General features: G+C 40.6%; 1 protein-coding gene across 1 annotated transcript in view; it reads left to right on the top strand.

The window, feature by feature from the left end:
- The window catches only part of Prex2 (phosphatidylinositol-3,4,5-trisphosphate-dependent Rac exchange factor 2), a 319,598-nt gene that overhangs the window by 163,978 nt on the left and 141,099 nt on the right, over window positions 1-14,521 (top strand). The window contains 2 exon segments of the mRNA NM_001393795.1: window positions 10,234-10,456; window positions 10,948-11,155. Of these exon segments, the coding sequence (NP_001380724.1) occupies window positions 10,234-10,456; window positions 10,948-11,155 (431 nt within the window).

The raw sequence follows: 14,521 nt of genomic DNA, 5'->3' as shown, positions 1-14,521 counted from the left end.
AAGACAAATCACTGGTTTGGATAGTCAACAGTCATAACTCTTATTATAAAAATACATGAAAGGCAAGGTGTGTGTATTGGCTGATTTTGTGTTTCAACTAGACACAAGTTAGTTTTTATAGAGGGAGGAACCCAGTTGAGAAAATGCTTCCCTGAGGTCCAACTGTAAGGTATTTTCTCAATTAGTGATCAATGGGAAAGGGTGCAGTGCTTGGTGGGTGGTCCTGGGTTATGAAATTCATAGGCAAATGGATGGAACTGGAAAATATCATCCTGAGTGAGGTAACCCAATCACAGAAAAACACACATGGTATGCACTCATTGATAAGTGGCTATTAGCCCAAATGCTCAAATTACCCTAAATGCACAGAACACATGAAACTCAAGAAGGAAGACCAAAATGCAAATGCTTCATTCCTTCTTTAAAAGGGAACAAGAATACCCTTGTCAGGGAATAGGGAAGCAAAGTTTATAACAGAGGCAGAAGGAACACCCATTCAGAGCCTGCCCCACATGTGGCCCATACATATACAGCCACCAAACTAGATAAGATGGATGAAGCAAAGAAGTGCAGGCCAACAGGACCTGGATGTAGATCTCTCCTGAGAGACACAGCCAGAATACAGCAAATACATAGGCAAATGCCATCATTAAAACACTGAACTGAGAACAGGACCCCCGTTGAAGGAATCTTAGAAAGGACTGAAAGAGCTTGAAGGGGCTTGAGACCTCATATGAACAACAATGCCAACCAACCAGAGCTTCCAGGAACTAAGCCACTATCCAAAGACTATACATGGACTGACCCTGGACTCTGACCTCATAGGTAGCAATGAATAGCCTAGTAAGAGCACCAGTGGAAGGGGAAGCCCTTGGTCCTGCCAAGACTGAACCCCCAGTGAACGTGATTGTTGGGGGGAGGGCGGTAATGGGAGGATGGGAAGGGGAACATCCATATAGAAGGGGAGGTGGAGGGGTTAGGGGGATGTTGGCCCAGAAACTGGGAAAGAGAATAACAATCTAAATGTAAATAAGAAATACCCAAGTTAATAAAGATGGAAAAAAATTAAAAAAAGAAAGAAAGCAGGCTGAGGAAGCCAGGTGAAGCAAGCCAGTAAGGAGCATCTCTCCATGGCCTCTGCATTAGTTCCTGCCTCCAGGTTCCAGCCTTACTTGAGTCCTGGTCCTGACTTCCTCTAATGATGATATGTGATCCTGAAGAATAAGCTAAATTAACTCTTTCCAGCCCAACTTGCTCTTTGGTCACAGTATTTTGTTGTAGCAATAGAAACCCTAAGACAGTGTGTGATAGTGCACACTGTTAATCTCAGCCCTCAGGAGGCACAGGCCTCCTAATCTGTACAATGGATTCTAAGCTAGCCAGGTACATAGTCAGACCTTGTTCCAATAACAACAACTGTCAAACAACAAAGTGACAGGGAGCGACAAGGGTGAGAAATAATGTTCAAGTATAGACATGAGGCTGAACTAATTGATGGGGAAGATGGACTATAGCTTGGATTAGGAGGGGAGATTTTAGTTAGTTGTAATCATAAAGGAATGAAATCACATATTTCCAGAGAGTGTTTGGCTTAGAATAAGACAGTGATATAAAGTGTTCTTGGGTTATATAGCCCAAGTGGAAATGTTGCTAGTCTTTTCACCCTGCGAAGATGTAAGTTGGTAGTGACTTAGAAAGGCTAAAAGCTCAGGAGATGGAGGATGAAGAAATCAATCCTGACTATGTTTGTGGAGCAACATGAATGCATATGATGACTTGGTTATGGAGGATTAAGGTTCTGTCATTTCTCATTTTCTACAAAAAAAAATTAGCTGTATAGTAAGGTAAGAGGTGCGAGTGCAATGGGCTCAGAAGCACATACTGCCAAATGGTGAAGATTCTCAGAAACATCATGTTTCTGTGCTTAAAGTATTTGTCTTTATATAGAAGCAACGTGGGTGCTATAACACTTTAAGGTAGATATGGCCAGCTTAACAGGCAGTGATCACAGATAATAAAAAGTGTCTCATTTAATTATAGACTATATAGTGTCACTGAGTCTCGAAGCTCTATACACATCAAGTCTTGTCTTGCTTTTACCTGTAGGAGTTAACTCTTGCCTCAGACCATGTATCTGAGGAGATAACTGAATGGTCTCTCAGTTACATTTATTGTTAATCAAGAAGCATCTAGGCCACAAGGCCTGGTGGCTGTATAAGCTCGGTTCATTGTCATCACCCTCGGAAGATGCAAGGTTAGCCCCAAATATTGCCTACAACCCCTCCAGTTGGAATGGGATGTTGATAATTCTAGTAGTTTAAAGGGGATGAGTGCAATGTGTCTATCAAGTTTATGTCAACAGAAACCACAGCCTTTGTGTGCAGAGTCCCACAAACTCATTTTGAAACTATTATTAGCAACGTTTTTTTCTTCGAAATGAAGCTTAAACATGCTTATTGTGAAATAAAAACTCCTAGATCTCCTTAGAACCCCTTAGAGCTCATAGATCAGTGTCTTATTAGCTGTCATCAGTGAGACTTTGTCCTGAAGCAGATAGGATTGAATGAAGAGACCAATAGCCAGATATTACACTGTTACACACACACACACACACACACACATACACAAACACACACACACGCACACACACACGGGGGAGGGGAAAGAGAGAGGCAGACAGCAGACACAGACAGACAGACAGACAGACAAACAGACAGACAGACAGACAGAGAACATTCAGCCCTAAATGGGATGTCTCATTCAAATCCCTCCCCTCAGAGCTCAGGAAATCCCTTTGAAAAGGGAAAAGGAAAACATTACTCTAATCAACTGAGCAAAGCCCATATGAGCTCACAGACTGAAACCTAATGTGCAGGACTGCACGGGTCCATACCAGGTCTTCTGCATGTATGACTGTGGCTTGTAGTTTCATGTCGTTATAGGATTCCTGAGTGTGCAAATTCGTGCATCTCTGATTCTGCGTCTTCTCTGGAGCTCTTTCCCTTCTGCATGTTTATCCTGTCCAACTTTGATATAATAATTTTGGTTTATCTTTTTATATTTCATTTTATTATATTAGAAAAGAATGAATGAATGAAGACCCAGCCACTAGGGTGAAGGCTAACAAGGGAAGGGAGAGGGAAGCCCATTTACCCAATGGAGTGACACTGAACATATCAACCACTTCAGACCAGACATCATGTTAGGAATAGCCAACTAACATATGAGCTCCATTTTCTCAGTGTGTGCCTCTTTTTGATTACACTTTGGTGGATTTTTTTTGTTGTTGTTGTTATTTGTTTTATTCTATTTGGGTGTTCTATTTTATTTTCTTGGTGTAGGGTAGCTTTTATTGTTGTATTGGGCTCTTGTTTTTTGAAAAAGAACTTAAAGTTAGACAAATACAGAAGGGGAGATGGTATGGAAGGACTCAGGGAGGACAAATATGATCAAATATATTTCAATTTTAAAACTTTTATATATAATAATAAAATGGATTCACAGAAGCTAAAAGTCTTAGGCCAACTTTACTTTGTTCTGATTCTAAACATTTCAGATTTTAAAACTAAGAACCAATCAATTTCAATAGCTTTTATAGCCAGGGACCTGAGATTGTAATAGGTTTCCCACCAGCCAAGAGATGGGTTTCTGCCCATGTGTGAGATAGATAAGGCTTCCATACCCTGGACAACTGAGTGAATCCTGAGCAGAAATTATTTTCTGTGTAGCAGAATTGCGATCGGATCAGGTGTGAAGCTATGCCTTGCTTTAGGGACACGCTTTTCTTACACTCTGCTGAGAACCCGTCCTAATAACTACAGTCACTGTCGTGGTTGAAATTATGAGTCTTATTGTGAGTGTTTGGAGTTCTTTATAGCCTTCCTAGAGGTAGTTCTTGTTTGCACAAAAATAGCACTGCAAGAATTGGAAAGCTTACTTTGAGGTTTTCTTCTGCTTCATGTTTTCCATATATGTAATCCTCAAACTGACACATGGCTTTGGTGAAATTATGTATAAATTTCTTCACCCTTCTTTTCTAAGGGGACAATCTACTGCAAAATCTTCTTCCTAACCATGGCAAAGCATTTTATGCTTAATTGAAATGAGAGATATCTGCCTGTTAGTAATTTACTTTTGTATTATCTCTGGCGTTTGGTTAAATGTCTTTATTGAATTTAAACTTGTATTAGCTTCCAATGCATAGAACACCTGAAGTTCCATGTCCAAGAACTGTTTGCTCCCGTCTGTTCACAAGTATTCCTTCATTGTCACCTGCTTTAGCAACGTGTCCTTTCGATGCTGGTTGCCACCACTTTTTTTTTTTCATCTTTATTAACTTGGGTATTTCTTATTTACATTTCGGTTGTTATTCCCTTTCCCCGTTTCTGGGCCAACATTCCCCTAACCTCTCCCCCTCCCTTTCTCTATGGGTGTTCCCCTCCCCATCCTCCCCCCATTACTGCCTGCCCCCCAACAATCATGTTCACTGGGAGTTCAGTCTTAGCAGGACCAAGGGCTTCCCCTTCCACTGGTGCTCTTAATAGGCTATTCATTGCTATCTATGAGGTCAGAGTCCAGGGTCAGTCCATGTATATAGTCTTTGGGTAGTGGCTTAGTCCTAGAAGCTCTGGTTGCTTGGCATTGTTGTTCATATGGGGACTCGAGCCCCTTCAAGGTCTTCCAGTCCTTTCTCTGATTCCTTTAACGTGGGTCCCGATCTCAGTTCAGTGGTTTGCTGCTGGCATTCGCCTCTGTATTTGCTGTATTCTGGCTGTGTCTCTCAGGAGAGATCTACATCAGGTTCCTGTCATCCTACCTTTCTTTGCTTCATCCATCTTGTCTAATTGGGTGGCTGTATATGTATGGGCCACATGTGGGGCAGGCTCTGAATGGGTGTTCCTTCTGCCTCTGTTTTAATTTTTGCCTCCCTATTCCCTGCCAAGGGTATTCTTGTTCCCCTTTTAAAGAAGGAGTGAAGCATTCGCATTTTGATCATCCGTCTTGAGTTTCATGTGTCTGTGCATCTAGGGTAATTCAAGCATTTGGGCTAATATCCATTTATCAATGAGTGCATACCATGTGTGTTTTTCTGTGGTTGGGTTACCTCACTCAGGATGATATTTTCCAGTTCACTCCATTTGCCTATGAATTTCATAAAGTCATTGTTTTTGATAGTTGAGTAATATTCCATTGTGTAGATGTACCACATTTTCTGTATCCATTCCTCTGTTGAAGGGCATCTGGGTTCTTTCCAGCTTCTGGCTATTATAAATAAGGCTGCTATGAACATAGTGGAGCATGTGTCTTTGTTATCTGTTGGCACATCTTTTGGGTATATGCCCAAGAGAGGTATAGCTGGGTCCTCAGGTAGTTCAATGTCCAATTTTCTGAGGAACCTCCAGACTGATTTCCAGAATGGTTGTACCAGTCTGCAATCCCACCAACAATGGAGGAGTGTTCCTCTTTCTCCACATCCTCGCCAGCATTTGCTGTCACCTGAGCTTTTGATCTTAGCCATTCTCACTGGTGTGAGGTGAAATCTCAGGGTTGTTTTGATTTGCATTTCCCTTATGACTAAAGATGTTGAACATTTCTTTAGGTGTTCCTCAGCCGTTCGGCATTCCTCAGCTGTGAATTCTTTGTTTAGCTCTGAACCCCATTTTTTAATAGGGTTATTTGTCTCCCTGCAGTCTAACTTCTTGAGTTCTTTGTATAGTTTGGATATAAGCCCTCTATCAGTTGTAGAATTGATAAAGACCTTTTTTTCCAGTCTGTTGGTTGCCGTTTTGTCTTAACAACAGTGTCCTTTGCCTTACAGAAGCTTTGCAGTTTTATGAGATCCCATTTGTCAAGTCTTGATCTTAGAGCATAAGCCAATGGTTCATTTGTTCAGGAAATTTTCACCAGTGCCCCTGTGTTCGGGATTCTTCCCCACTTTTTCTTCTATTAATTTGAGTGTATCTGATTTTATGTGGAGGTCCTTGATCCACTTGGACTTAAGCTTTGTACAAGGCGATAAGCATGGATCGATCTGCATTCTTCTACATGCTGACCTCCAGTTGAACCAGCACCATTTGCCACCACTTTACACACTATTTCTTCTCTCATCTCCTTCCTGGAAGGAGCTTCCCACAGCCCTTAGGTCACTGTCCTCTGCACTCCAACTGGACTCAGACTCCTGCTGTGTAAAAGAAAGAGCTAGATTTTAGTTGAAGCCCATTGAACTATTGTCCTTATTATCCTTCAATAGAATCTGCCACAGCTGACCTTGAACCCTCATTTATCAGTTCTCTGGAACTTAAAGCTTGTATTTCCTTCTATTTCTGATCCTTCCATTGACAGTCACCAGGGCTTAGCACTTGTTGTCCTTTCATTCTGCCTCCCTAGGTGATCTCAGTCTCTGGGTCTACTGGCTTCTCCATTCGAGGTTAATGAACATCTCAGCCCTTACCTGTTTTCAGCAAAGCTCCCATACCACCCCTCGCAATGTTCCCTGTCTGGTATCTCTTTTATCTCAGGCTTATGCCATCTTTCCATTAGGTAAATTCTATCATTCTGCATCTGGGCTTCCACATCCAGAGTCAACCAACTAAGATCAAAAGCATTTTGAAAAATAAAATAACAAAAATTTAAAAGTTATTTATGACATATTCTTATATAGTATTTATATTGTTATAAATACTATAGAAGCAATGAGGGACAGTCTTAAAATTACATAAAGAGTGAGATTTTTCTATAGAAAAAAATAGTACCTGTTAAACCTTTTAACTTCTTTTGATCCCTGGAACCCACATAGTAAATGTAAAGAGGAAAAAACAGAGTCATATCTAAGTGCTTATGCCACTTTATATAGGAGATTTAAACATCTTTGATATTCAGTAGTCCTACCATATCCTGGAACCAACGCCCTGAAGACTCAGATTCTAATTCATCAATAAATGGATAAAGCTAGCAGTGACTTTAGGCTTCACTATTCCACAGTAGGCCTAACCTTTTGTCCTTCAAAGCCCACCCGGACCAGTGTATCTATTCATTGAAAATTATCAGATTTCACTTGGGGAGAAAGAACTTTAATCTGCCTTTCCTAGTCAACAGGTGTTTTATTTAATATTGCTACAATGTTAGGCAGGTTGGAGCTTTCTAACACCTGTCACAGAGTATGTTCTTACGGATGTACCACAGTTGGTTCATAAGCTGAACCTACATTTTTTAGGATTTTCTTTATGGAAGTTGTTACTACAGAGTCCAGAGGATGTCTGTCTGGATACACACTTTTCCACCCAGCACTGTAGACTTGTGATGGAGAGATACTCCTGTTGGTTCCTCCCCTTGAGGTTATCTGCCTCAGTCCAAGTTCTGATGCTGTGACTATGTACCATGGACTGGGTGGCTAATGAGAAGGTCCTGTAACATCTGGTCAGCATCTGAGAAGGGCCTGCCTGCTGGGTCGTCACATGAACAGTGTTGTCATACTGAGACAGAGAGTGTGTCATGGAAGACAGGGACATAGAAACAGAGAGATCTCATCTTTCCCCAGAATAACATGCCAGCATGCTCTTCAGCTCAACCTGAAGACCTCTCACTCGACCACCCTTCTCCAAGGTCCCAGGACTGCCATCCCAAGCATAAAGCTGAGAAATTTGAACACACAGGTCTTCTCATCTAAACCACACCATGATTTGTGCTTCTAATACATCTATTTGACACATACATCAAATTCATACTAGACATTCCAGGATGGGAGACATTCCAGGATGGGAGATTTCCTGAGGTTCTTGCTTCTCTAGATAGACATAACAGAGTTGCTTCTTCCATGATACTTTTGAATTATTTGAGGAACATCCCAACCAAGGGCTACGATTTCTCTCCAGGTATGGAGTCAGAAATTTGTGTTGGGATATGAATCAGAGATTCTACCTCACGGTCTCCAAACCTACCATCCCTAATCACCCTAGTACCTACTCCTACCTCTAACCCCTAATCACCACGTCCATCACCTTCCTAGACTTTAACAACATCTCTGATCACCCACCTTGTAGATCTAGTATGTGTTTGCTCCATGTGTATCATTCCATAAGCCTGTATATATGATTGTACCTTAGTAGTTGTTCTGTATAACAGTATCCACAGTGTTTACCTGTTCTACTGCAACAGGGTGTACTTCATAGGATAGGAGTTGTATCTCCAATGTTTAGCTCTGGGGCCTAAACAGACAGTTCCCTCTTTGTTTCTGACTGGATGGATAATTGGATGCTATCATGACATAACACAATTTACTGCTATGCCTATGTGTACCATGCAGCCTCAGCTAAGACTTTAATCTCCAAGTGAGAGTAGAAAGAACTTGGTATTGAACTTTCGCAACTAGCCTCTTTTAGATCCCGGACCTGTCTTGGCAGGAAAGTTATTATTAAAATGAGGATCTAGATTTGGATTTTCTCAAGGTCTTTGTTTCTTTTCAGTGTATACAGTCATATAGTTTGGAGGACTCATTAATAACATCCTCCACTTTGGGCCAGTTTCATTCTGATTCTTACTGTGCTGCTTGACTGAGCTATTTATCTAGAAATAATTCACAAATAGTTTAACCCACATATATACATATGCATGTTTATATAGTTATGTATCTGTATATACATATAAGAGAGGCTTTCACCCTGATAGTGAGCTTATACTTATGGAATATGGTGTTTTATATTACCATTGAATTTAAAGTGTCAGAAAGTGCAGTGGTAGTCTTAATTCTTGTTCTTTTCAAAGCCAAAACTATCAATCAGCTTATAGCATGAGAAGGTAGGATCATGGCTGTGGTTTTAGAAAGAAGACAGGGTTATTTAATCCGAACCTTCTGAGAGATAAGACACTAACTTGCTCAACATCATATCCAGTCCTGTAATAGAGTATTTTTACCAAGGCCAGAGGATATCACGGCTCTTGAAACCACAATTAAGTTGGACTCTATGGGTGCCTGCTTCTTGTATACAAGACTGTTACGCCATGGAGTTTTTATCTTGCTGCCTGAGTGAGAGTAAAAATTACTCCTAATTATGTGGAAGGCTATAAGTGCCTTATAATTTGTAGCCAGGGAAATGGAAGCTGGCCTAGAATTCACTGAAGTCTCCTGATGACTTTTTAGGTCCCAAAAAATGCTGAAGAGAAAGTGTCTGGCAATGAATCAGAAAATCTAGACATACCAAATGTTTTGTAGAAATCCCAGAGTGAGTAGGTAATATATGAGTAGAACTATGTTCACAACAGAAGGAGTTTAGGGCTCAAGGGGACAGAGTTCTTTGAAGAAGGGGAAGCATACTTAGTGGAACTAAGTATATTGGCCTCATAGACCACAGAAGGAACATATGGGGTCCATTGGAAACCTTCTGTGAGGTTAGGGTAGCAGTGTAGTCATACTTGGAAGTCACACATCATTTGAGTGGCACTTTATTGTCAATGGCATGAAAACAGAATACACAACTAACTTCTGGCTGATCCCACCTATACAGCCCAGCCATCTGGCAGGATGTATGGGAAGCCCAGCCATCCTGCCACTCTGGGCCAATACCTCTACAACTTGTTGCTGGGTCTCAACAGATTCCTGCTTTGGGTGGGTTTCTGATGGTACTTAGGATAACCCCATTTTTTTCCAAATTTATTTATTATATATAAATACTGCGTAGCTGTCTTCAGACACACCAGAAGAGGGCATTGGATCCCATTACAGACAGTTGTGAGCCACCATGTGGTTGCTGGGAATGGAACTCAGGACCTCTGGAAGAGCAGTCAGTGCTCTTAACCGCTGAGCCATCTCTCCAGCCCGATAACCCCATTTATTTCCCACCCTTGACCAGCTCTAGCTAGCTATACTGTTTTATTGTCTTGCCTAGTTTCAAAACTCTGCTTCCTGCTCTAAGGTGTCTTCTAAGCAAGTCTTTCTATTTGGCTCTCTCAGTTCCTGGGACCCACGGGACCAAGTGCTAAGAAGCTCCATGTCACTGAGGTTCACTCTAACACCTAAGTCATCCTCCCAGCATCAGCTGAGACACATACAGTTGCTGCCCGTATACTTTGGTTTATCGGAAGATTTGGGTTTGAAGTGCATTCCAACATTACAGTCTATTCTTACCTTGTTCATATAGACATGCCTCAATTTTCCTTTAGCCTTGTTAGGGAGGATGCACGTGAGGTGTCTGAGTCGTTGCTGTGAGCTCGACTGGTTCCCATTTCTTTAATTTGCAGTTCTCTCGGGTGCTGAAGAACAGAGCCTGGCCCACCTTTAAGCAGGCCAAAGCTAAGATGTCCCCGCTGCACAGCAGTGACTTCTGCCCTACCAACTGCCATGTGAATGTGATGGAAGTTTCTTATCCGAAAGCATCGGCTTCCCTGGGCAGCGCCTTCGGTGTGCAGCTCGATAGTAGGAAACACAATTCCCATGATAAGGAAAATAGGTCTGCAGACCCAGGTATTTTGTCAAGTCGTGAATATGAATTTAAGCAAATGTAAAGCTAGCTATGCCTGCATCGCAAAATGTGGTAGATTCCCAGTGTGCAAGGAAGCCATTGTTTTCATAAGGGAAAGTTTCCTGGCAACACTTAAACAATCTGTAAAGACTATCGACACTTTACTGTTTCCCTTGAAGAAGGCCATTGCTCCTGCTCTCCTTATGTATGTGGCTTATCTTGCTGTGAAAAAATCTTACCCCAAATCATTCTCTAGCTTTGAGAACAATAGAGAAGGTACAGGAGAAGGGTGCATGAGGCTCCTGTGAATCATTGCAACAGGACAAGCAAATTAACTACATTTATAGACTTTAATAACAATACCTCACAAGTTTTAACTTCTGAATTAAGTTTAACATTTAATTGACATTTCCTTATACATGAGCTTGGGCTTCTAAAATGTGCTGGCCTCCACAAGCAAAAGTTAAATGATGGAATTCTTTCAACTCCTCAGGGAAACTGAGCCCCATGGTATACATTCAACACACAATCACAACCATGGCAGCCCCTTCAGGCCTGTCGCTGGGACACAAGGATGGCCATGGCCTCCGGTATTTGCTGAAAGAAGAAGACTTAGAAACTCAAGACATCTATCACAAACTCCTGGGCAAGCTGCAGACTGCACTGAAGGAGGTGGAGATGTGCGTTTGTCAAATCGATGAGTGAGTATGCTTTGTCATGCAAGAAGTTTGCTAAAACAAAAGAGTTATGCAAGGCATTGTTTTTGAAAAATGTGTTCATTATTGTGAAAATCTTTGTGCTGACCATAAAGATCTTTGCCATTCTATCCTATAAATGCTATAAAATGACAATTCATATGAATAGGTATGTTAAGTAATCATTTAGTTTGAAGAGAAGGAATGAATCAAGAAGAACACTAAGTCATTATAAAACATTACACTGGAATATATTCAAAGCTGGGCTCAGCTACTATGCAGTCAAACAAGAGGATCACAAGTTCAAGGCCAAACTGGGCTACATAGGGAGCACAAGACCAGCCTAGGCAACTTAGCAAGATCCTGTCTCAAAATATAAAGTAGTAAAAAGGACCTGAGGGGTATAGAGAGGTAGAACATTTACCTACATGCATGAGACCCCGTGTTCAATTCCAAGTACCAAACAGGTGCACTTAAACATGTCCTCAGAGGGTATGACCATTCCCTTGTTGTGTTCTATTTTGTAGTTCAGGAATTGGTATTTGAGTATGTCTTTTGCAGAGACGTTCATATGTGGTACATAGTATTACATAACAAATACTTAGCATATATTGAGTTAAAGCAAAACTATGTGTTTCTAAGATTGATTCTTTTTTTCCTATTCTGACTGAATTAGTGGACCAGTAATTTGGAAGTTTTAGCAAAGATTGGACGGAGGAAGTTCACGAGCTCCTTTGTAAGCAGACTTTTTAATATTTGATACTTAGGATGCCTACGCTCCATAGAGGAGCATGTCATATTCTGATGTGTGGTTATGTCTTCATCTAGAAGTTCAGTACCATGGAGAACAAGTGGCTTTTGGAAAAGTTCAATTTCTCAGGCATAGAAGTGAATGCATAATAATAATAACAATAATAATAATAAATTTTATATGTTTAAAATGTATAAATTAATAAGAAAAGTAATCAACATAGTAGAAAATATGCTTACTCGTGTTTTCAAGGAGTGGATATTATTGAATATATTTAGACATGATGAGATTCTGAAAGTTATATAGAGCCCCGTATCCTATTGGCTTTATGAAGTTGTTGAATTGCTTACAGATGTGAAGTAAATAGTTTCCACACATACATCATCAACAGTTCCATGAACAACATTTTTTAGATGCAAAATATTTTGAGCATACTCCACACTTCCTTTTTAATATATTTTTATTTAGTCCTCTATCATATATTATATCCCAACCACAGTTTCCCCTCCCTCATGCCTTCCCATTCCACACCCTGTACCCCCACTCAATTCACTTAACCTGTATTTCTCTTCAGAAAAGGGCAGGGCTCTCAGGGATATGGGATATCAACCAAACATGGCATATCAAGTTGCAGTAAGACTATGCATGTCCCCCCATATTAAGGTTGGACAAGGCAAACTCAGTGTGAGGGAATGGGTCTCAGAAGCAGACAGAAGAGTCAGAGACAGTGTCTTCACCAACTATTAGGAGCTACATAGGAAGATCAAGCTACACAACCATAACAAATGCTGAGGGCCTAGATTACACCCATGCAGGCTCCCTGTTGGACGGGTCAGTCTCTGTGAGTCTCTGTGAGCCCAGGTTCATTCACTCTCTGAGTTTTCTTGTGGTGCCCTTGACCTCTCTGGCTCCTACCATCCTTCTTTCCCCTCTTTAGCAGGATTCCTGATTTCTACCTAATGATTGACTGGAGATCTCTGCATCTGTTTTCATCAATTGCTGGACGAAGCCTCTCTGTTGACAATAGGCTAGACAACAATCTATGAGTGTAGTAGAATATCATTAAGAGTCATTTCATGGGGCAGGAAAGAGGGTAAGAATCATTTCACGGGGCTCAGAGGTTAAGAACACTGCATGTTCTTCCAGTGGTCCTGAGTTCAATTTCCAGCAACTATGTGCTGGCTCCTAACCATCTGTCACATAATTTGTTGCAGGCACACATGATGGCAGAACACCGTATATAATAAATAAATAAATAAATAAATAAATAAATAAATAAATACATCTTAAAGATGAAGCAGAACAACAGCAACAAAGAATCATTTCCTATAACTTTTTTTTTGTCATTCGTGTTTGGTTCTATCTTAGGTTTCTGGATTTTCTAGCCTCTGGGTCCTGGCCCCCTAGGCAGTGATAGGCCTGAGCTCCCACTGTGTGATGGGTCTCAAGCTGTTCTAGTCACAGTTGGGGTCTTTCTCAATTTCTGTACCAACTCTACCCCAGCATATCTTGCAGGCAGATTCATGCTTCTCCAACTTGAGTTCTTCTTGCTACTTAGCTTCTCCAGGTCTATAGATTGAAGCCTTGTTACTCTTTACTTTACAGTAATATCCATTTATAAGTGACTGTATACCATGCTTGTCTTTCTGGGTCTGACTTTTCTCACTCAGGATGGTATTTTTCTAGTTCCATCCATTTGCCTACAGGTGACGTGGGGTTATTTCTTTTAACAATCGAGTAATATTACATTGTGTGAATGTACCCTAATTTCTTTCTCTATTCTTCAGTTGAGGGGCATCTAAGTTGTTTCCAGTTTCTATTATGAATAAAACTGCTATGAACATAGTTAAGTGTCCTTGTGGTAGGATGAAGCATCCTTTGAGTATATGCCGAGAGTGGTATAATATGGTCTTGAGGTAGATAGAAATACAATTTTTGAGACTGACTTATTTTCCAAATTGTGTCTCCTCGATCTCCTTCAATTGTCTTATTTTGCTAGTAAAGACTTCAACTACTATACAGAGAAGGTGTGGAGACAATGGACAACCATTCATTAATTCATTTAGTCAGTCAGTCAGTTAGTCAGTCAGTCAGTCAGTCCAGATTTTAGTGGAATTGATTTCAATTGAATTCCATTTAAATTGATGTTGGCTATGTGATTGCTCTAAACTGCCTTTACTATGTTGAAGTACATTATTATATCCAGAATCTCTTCAGGATATTGATTATGAAGTAGTATTTGATTTCTTCAAAGTCCTGTTTTGTATCAAATGAGGGGTAGTATTTTTGTCTTTAGCTTTCTTTTAATATGGTGGATTCTACTTGAGATTTACAAACGTTAACTGGTTCTGAGAGTATTTGCATTTGTGTTTATAAGGGAAACTATTCCATAATTCCTTCCTTTGTTTTGGTTGGGTTTTGATAAGGTTTGGATGTCAGTCAAACTGGGGCCTCCTAAAATGAATTGAGCAGTGTTCCTTCTGTTTCAATTTTGTGAAATAATTTGATAAGTATTGGCATTAATTGTTTGAAATTCTGGTAGAATTCTGTGCTAATACCATCTGGTCTTGGGCTCTTTTTTCAGGGGGGCGGGCATTTAATCACTGCTTCTATTTTTGTAG

Source organism: Rattus norvegicus, chromosome 5 (assembly GCF_021556685.1).
Source record: "Rattus norvegicus strain SHRSP/BbbUtx chromosome 5, alternate assembly SHRSP_T2T, whole genome shotgun sequence".
Classification (NCBI taxonomy): Eukaryota; Metazoa; Chordata; class Mammalia; order Rodentia; family Muridae; genus Rattus; species Rattus norvegicus.
Note: the sequence above shows the minus strand (reverse complement) of the source record. Positions and strands in the feature narration are given on the sequence as shown.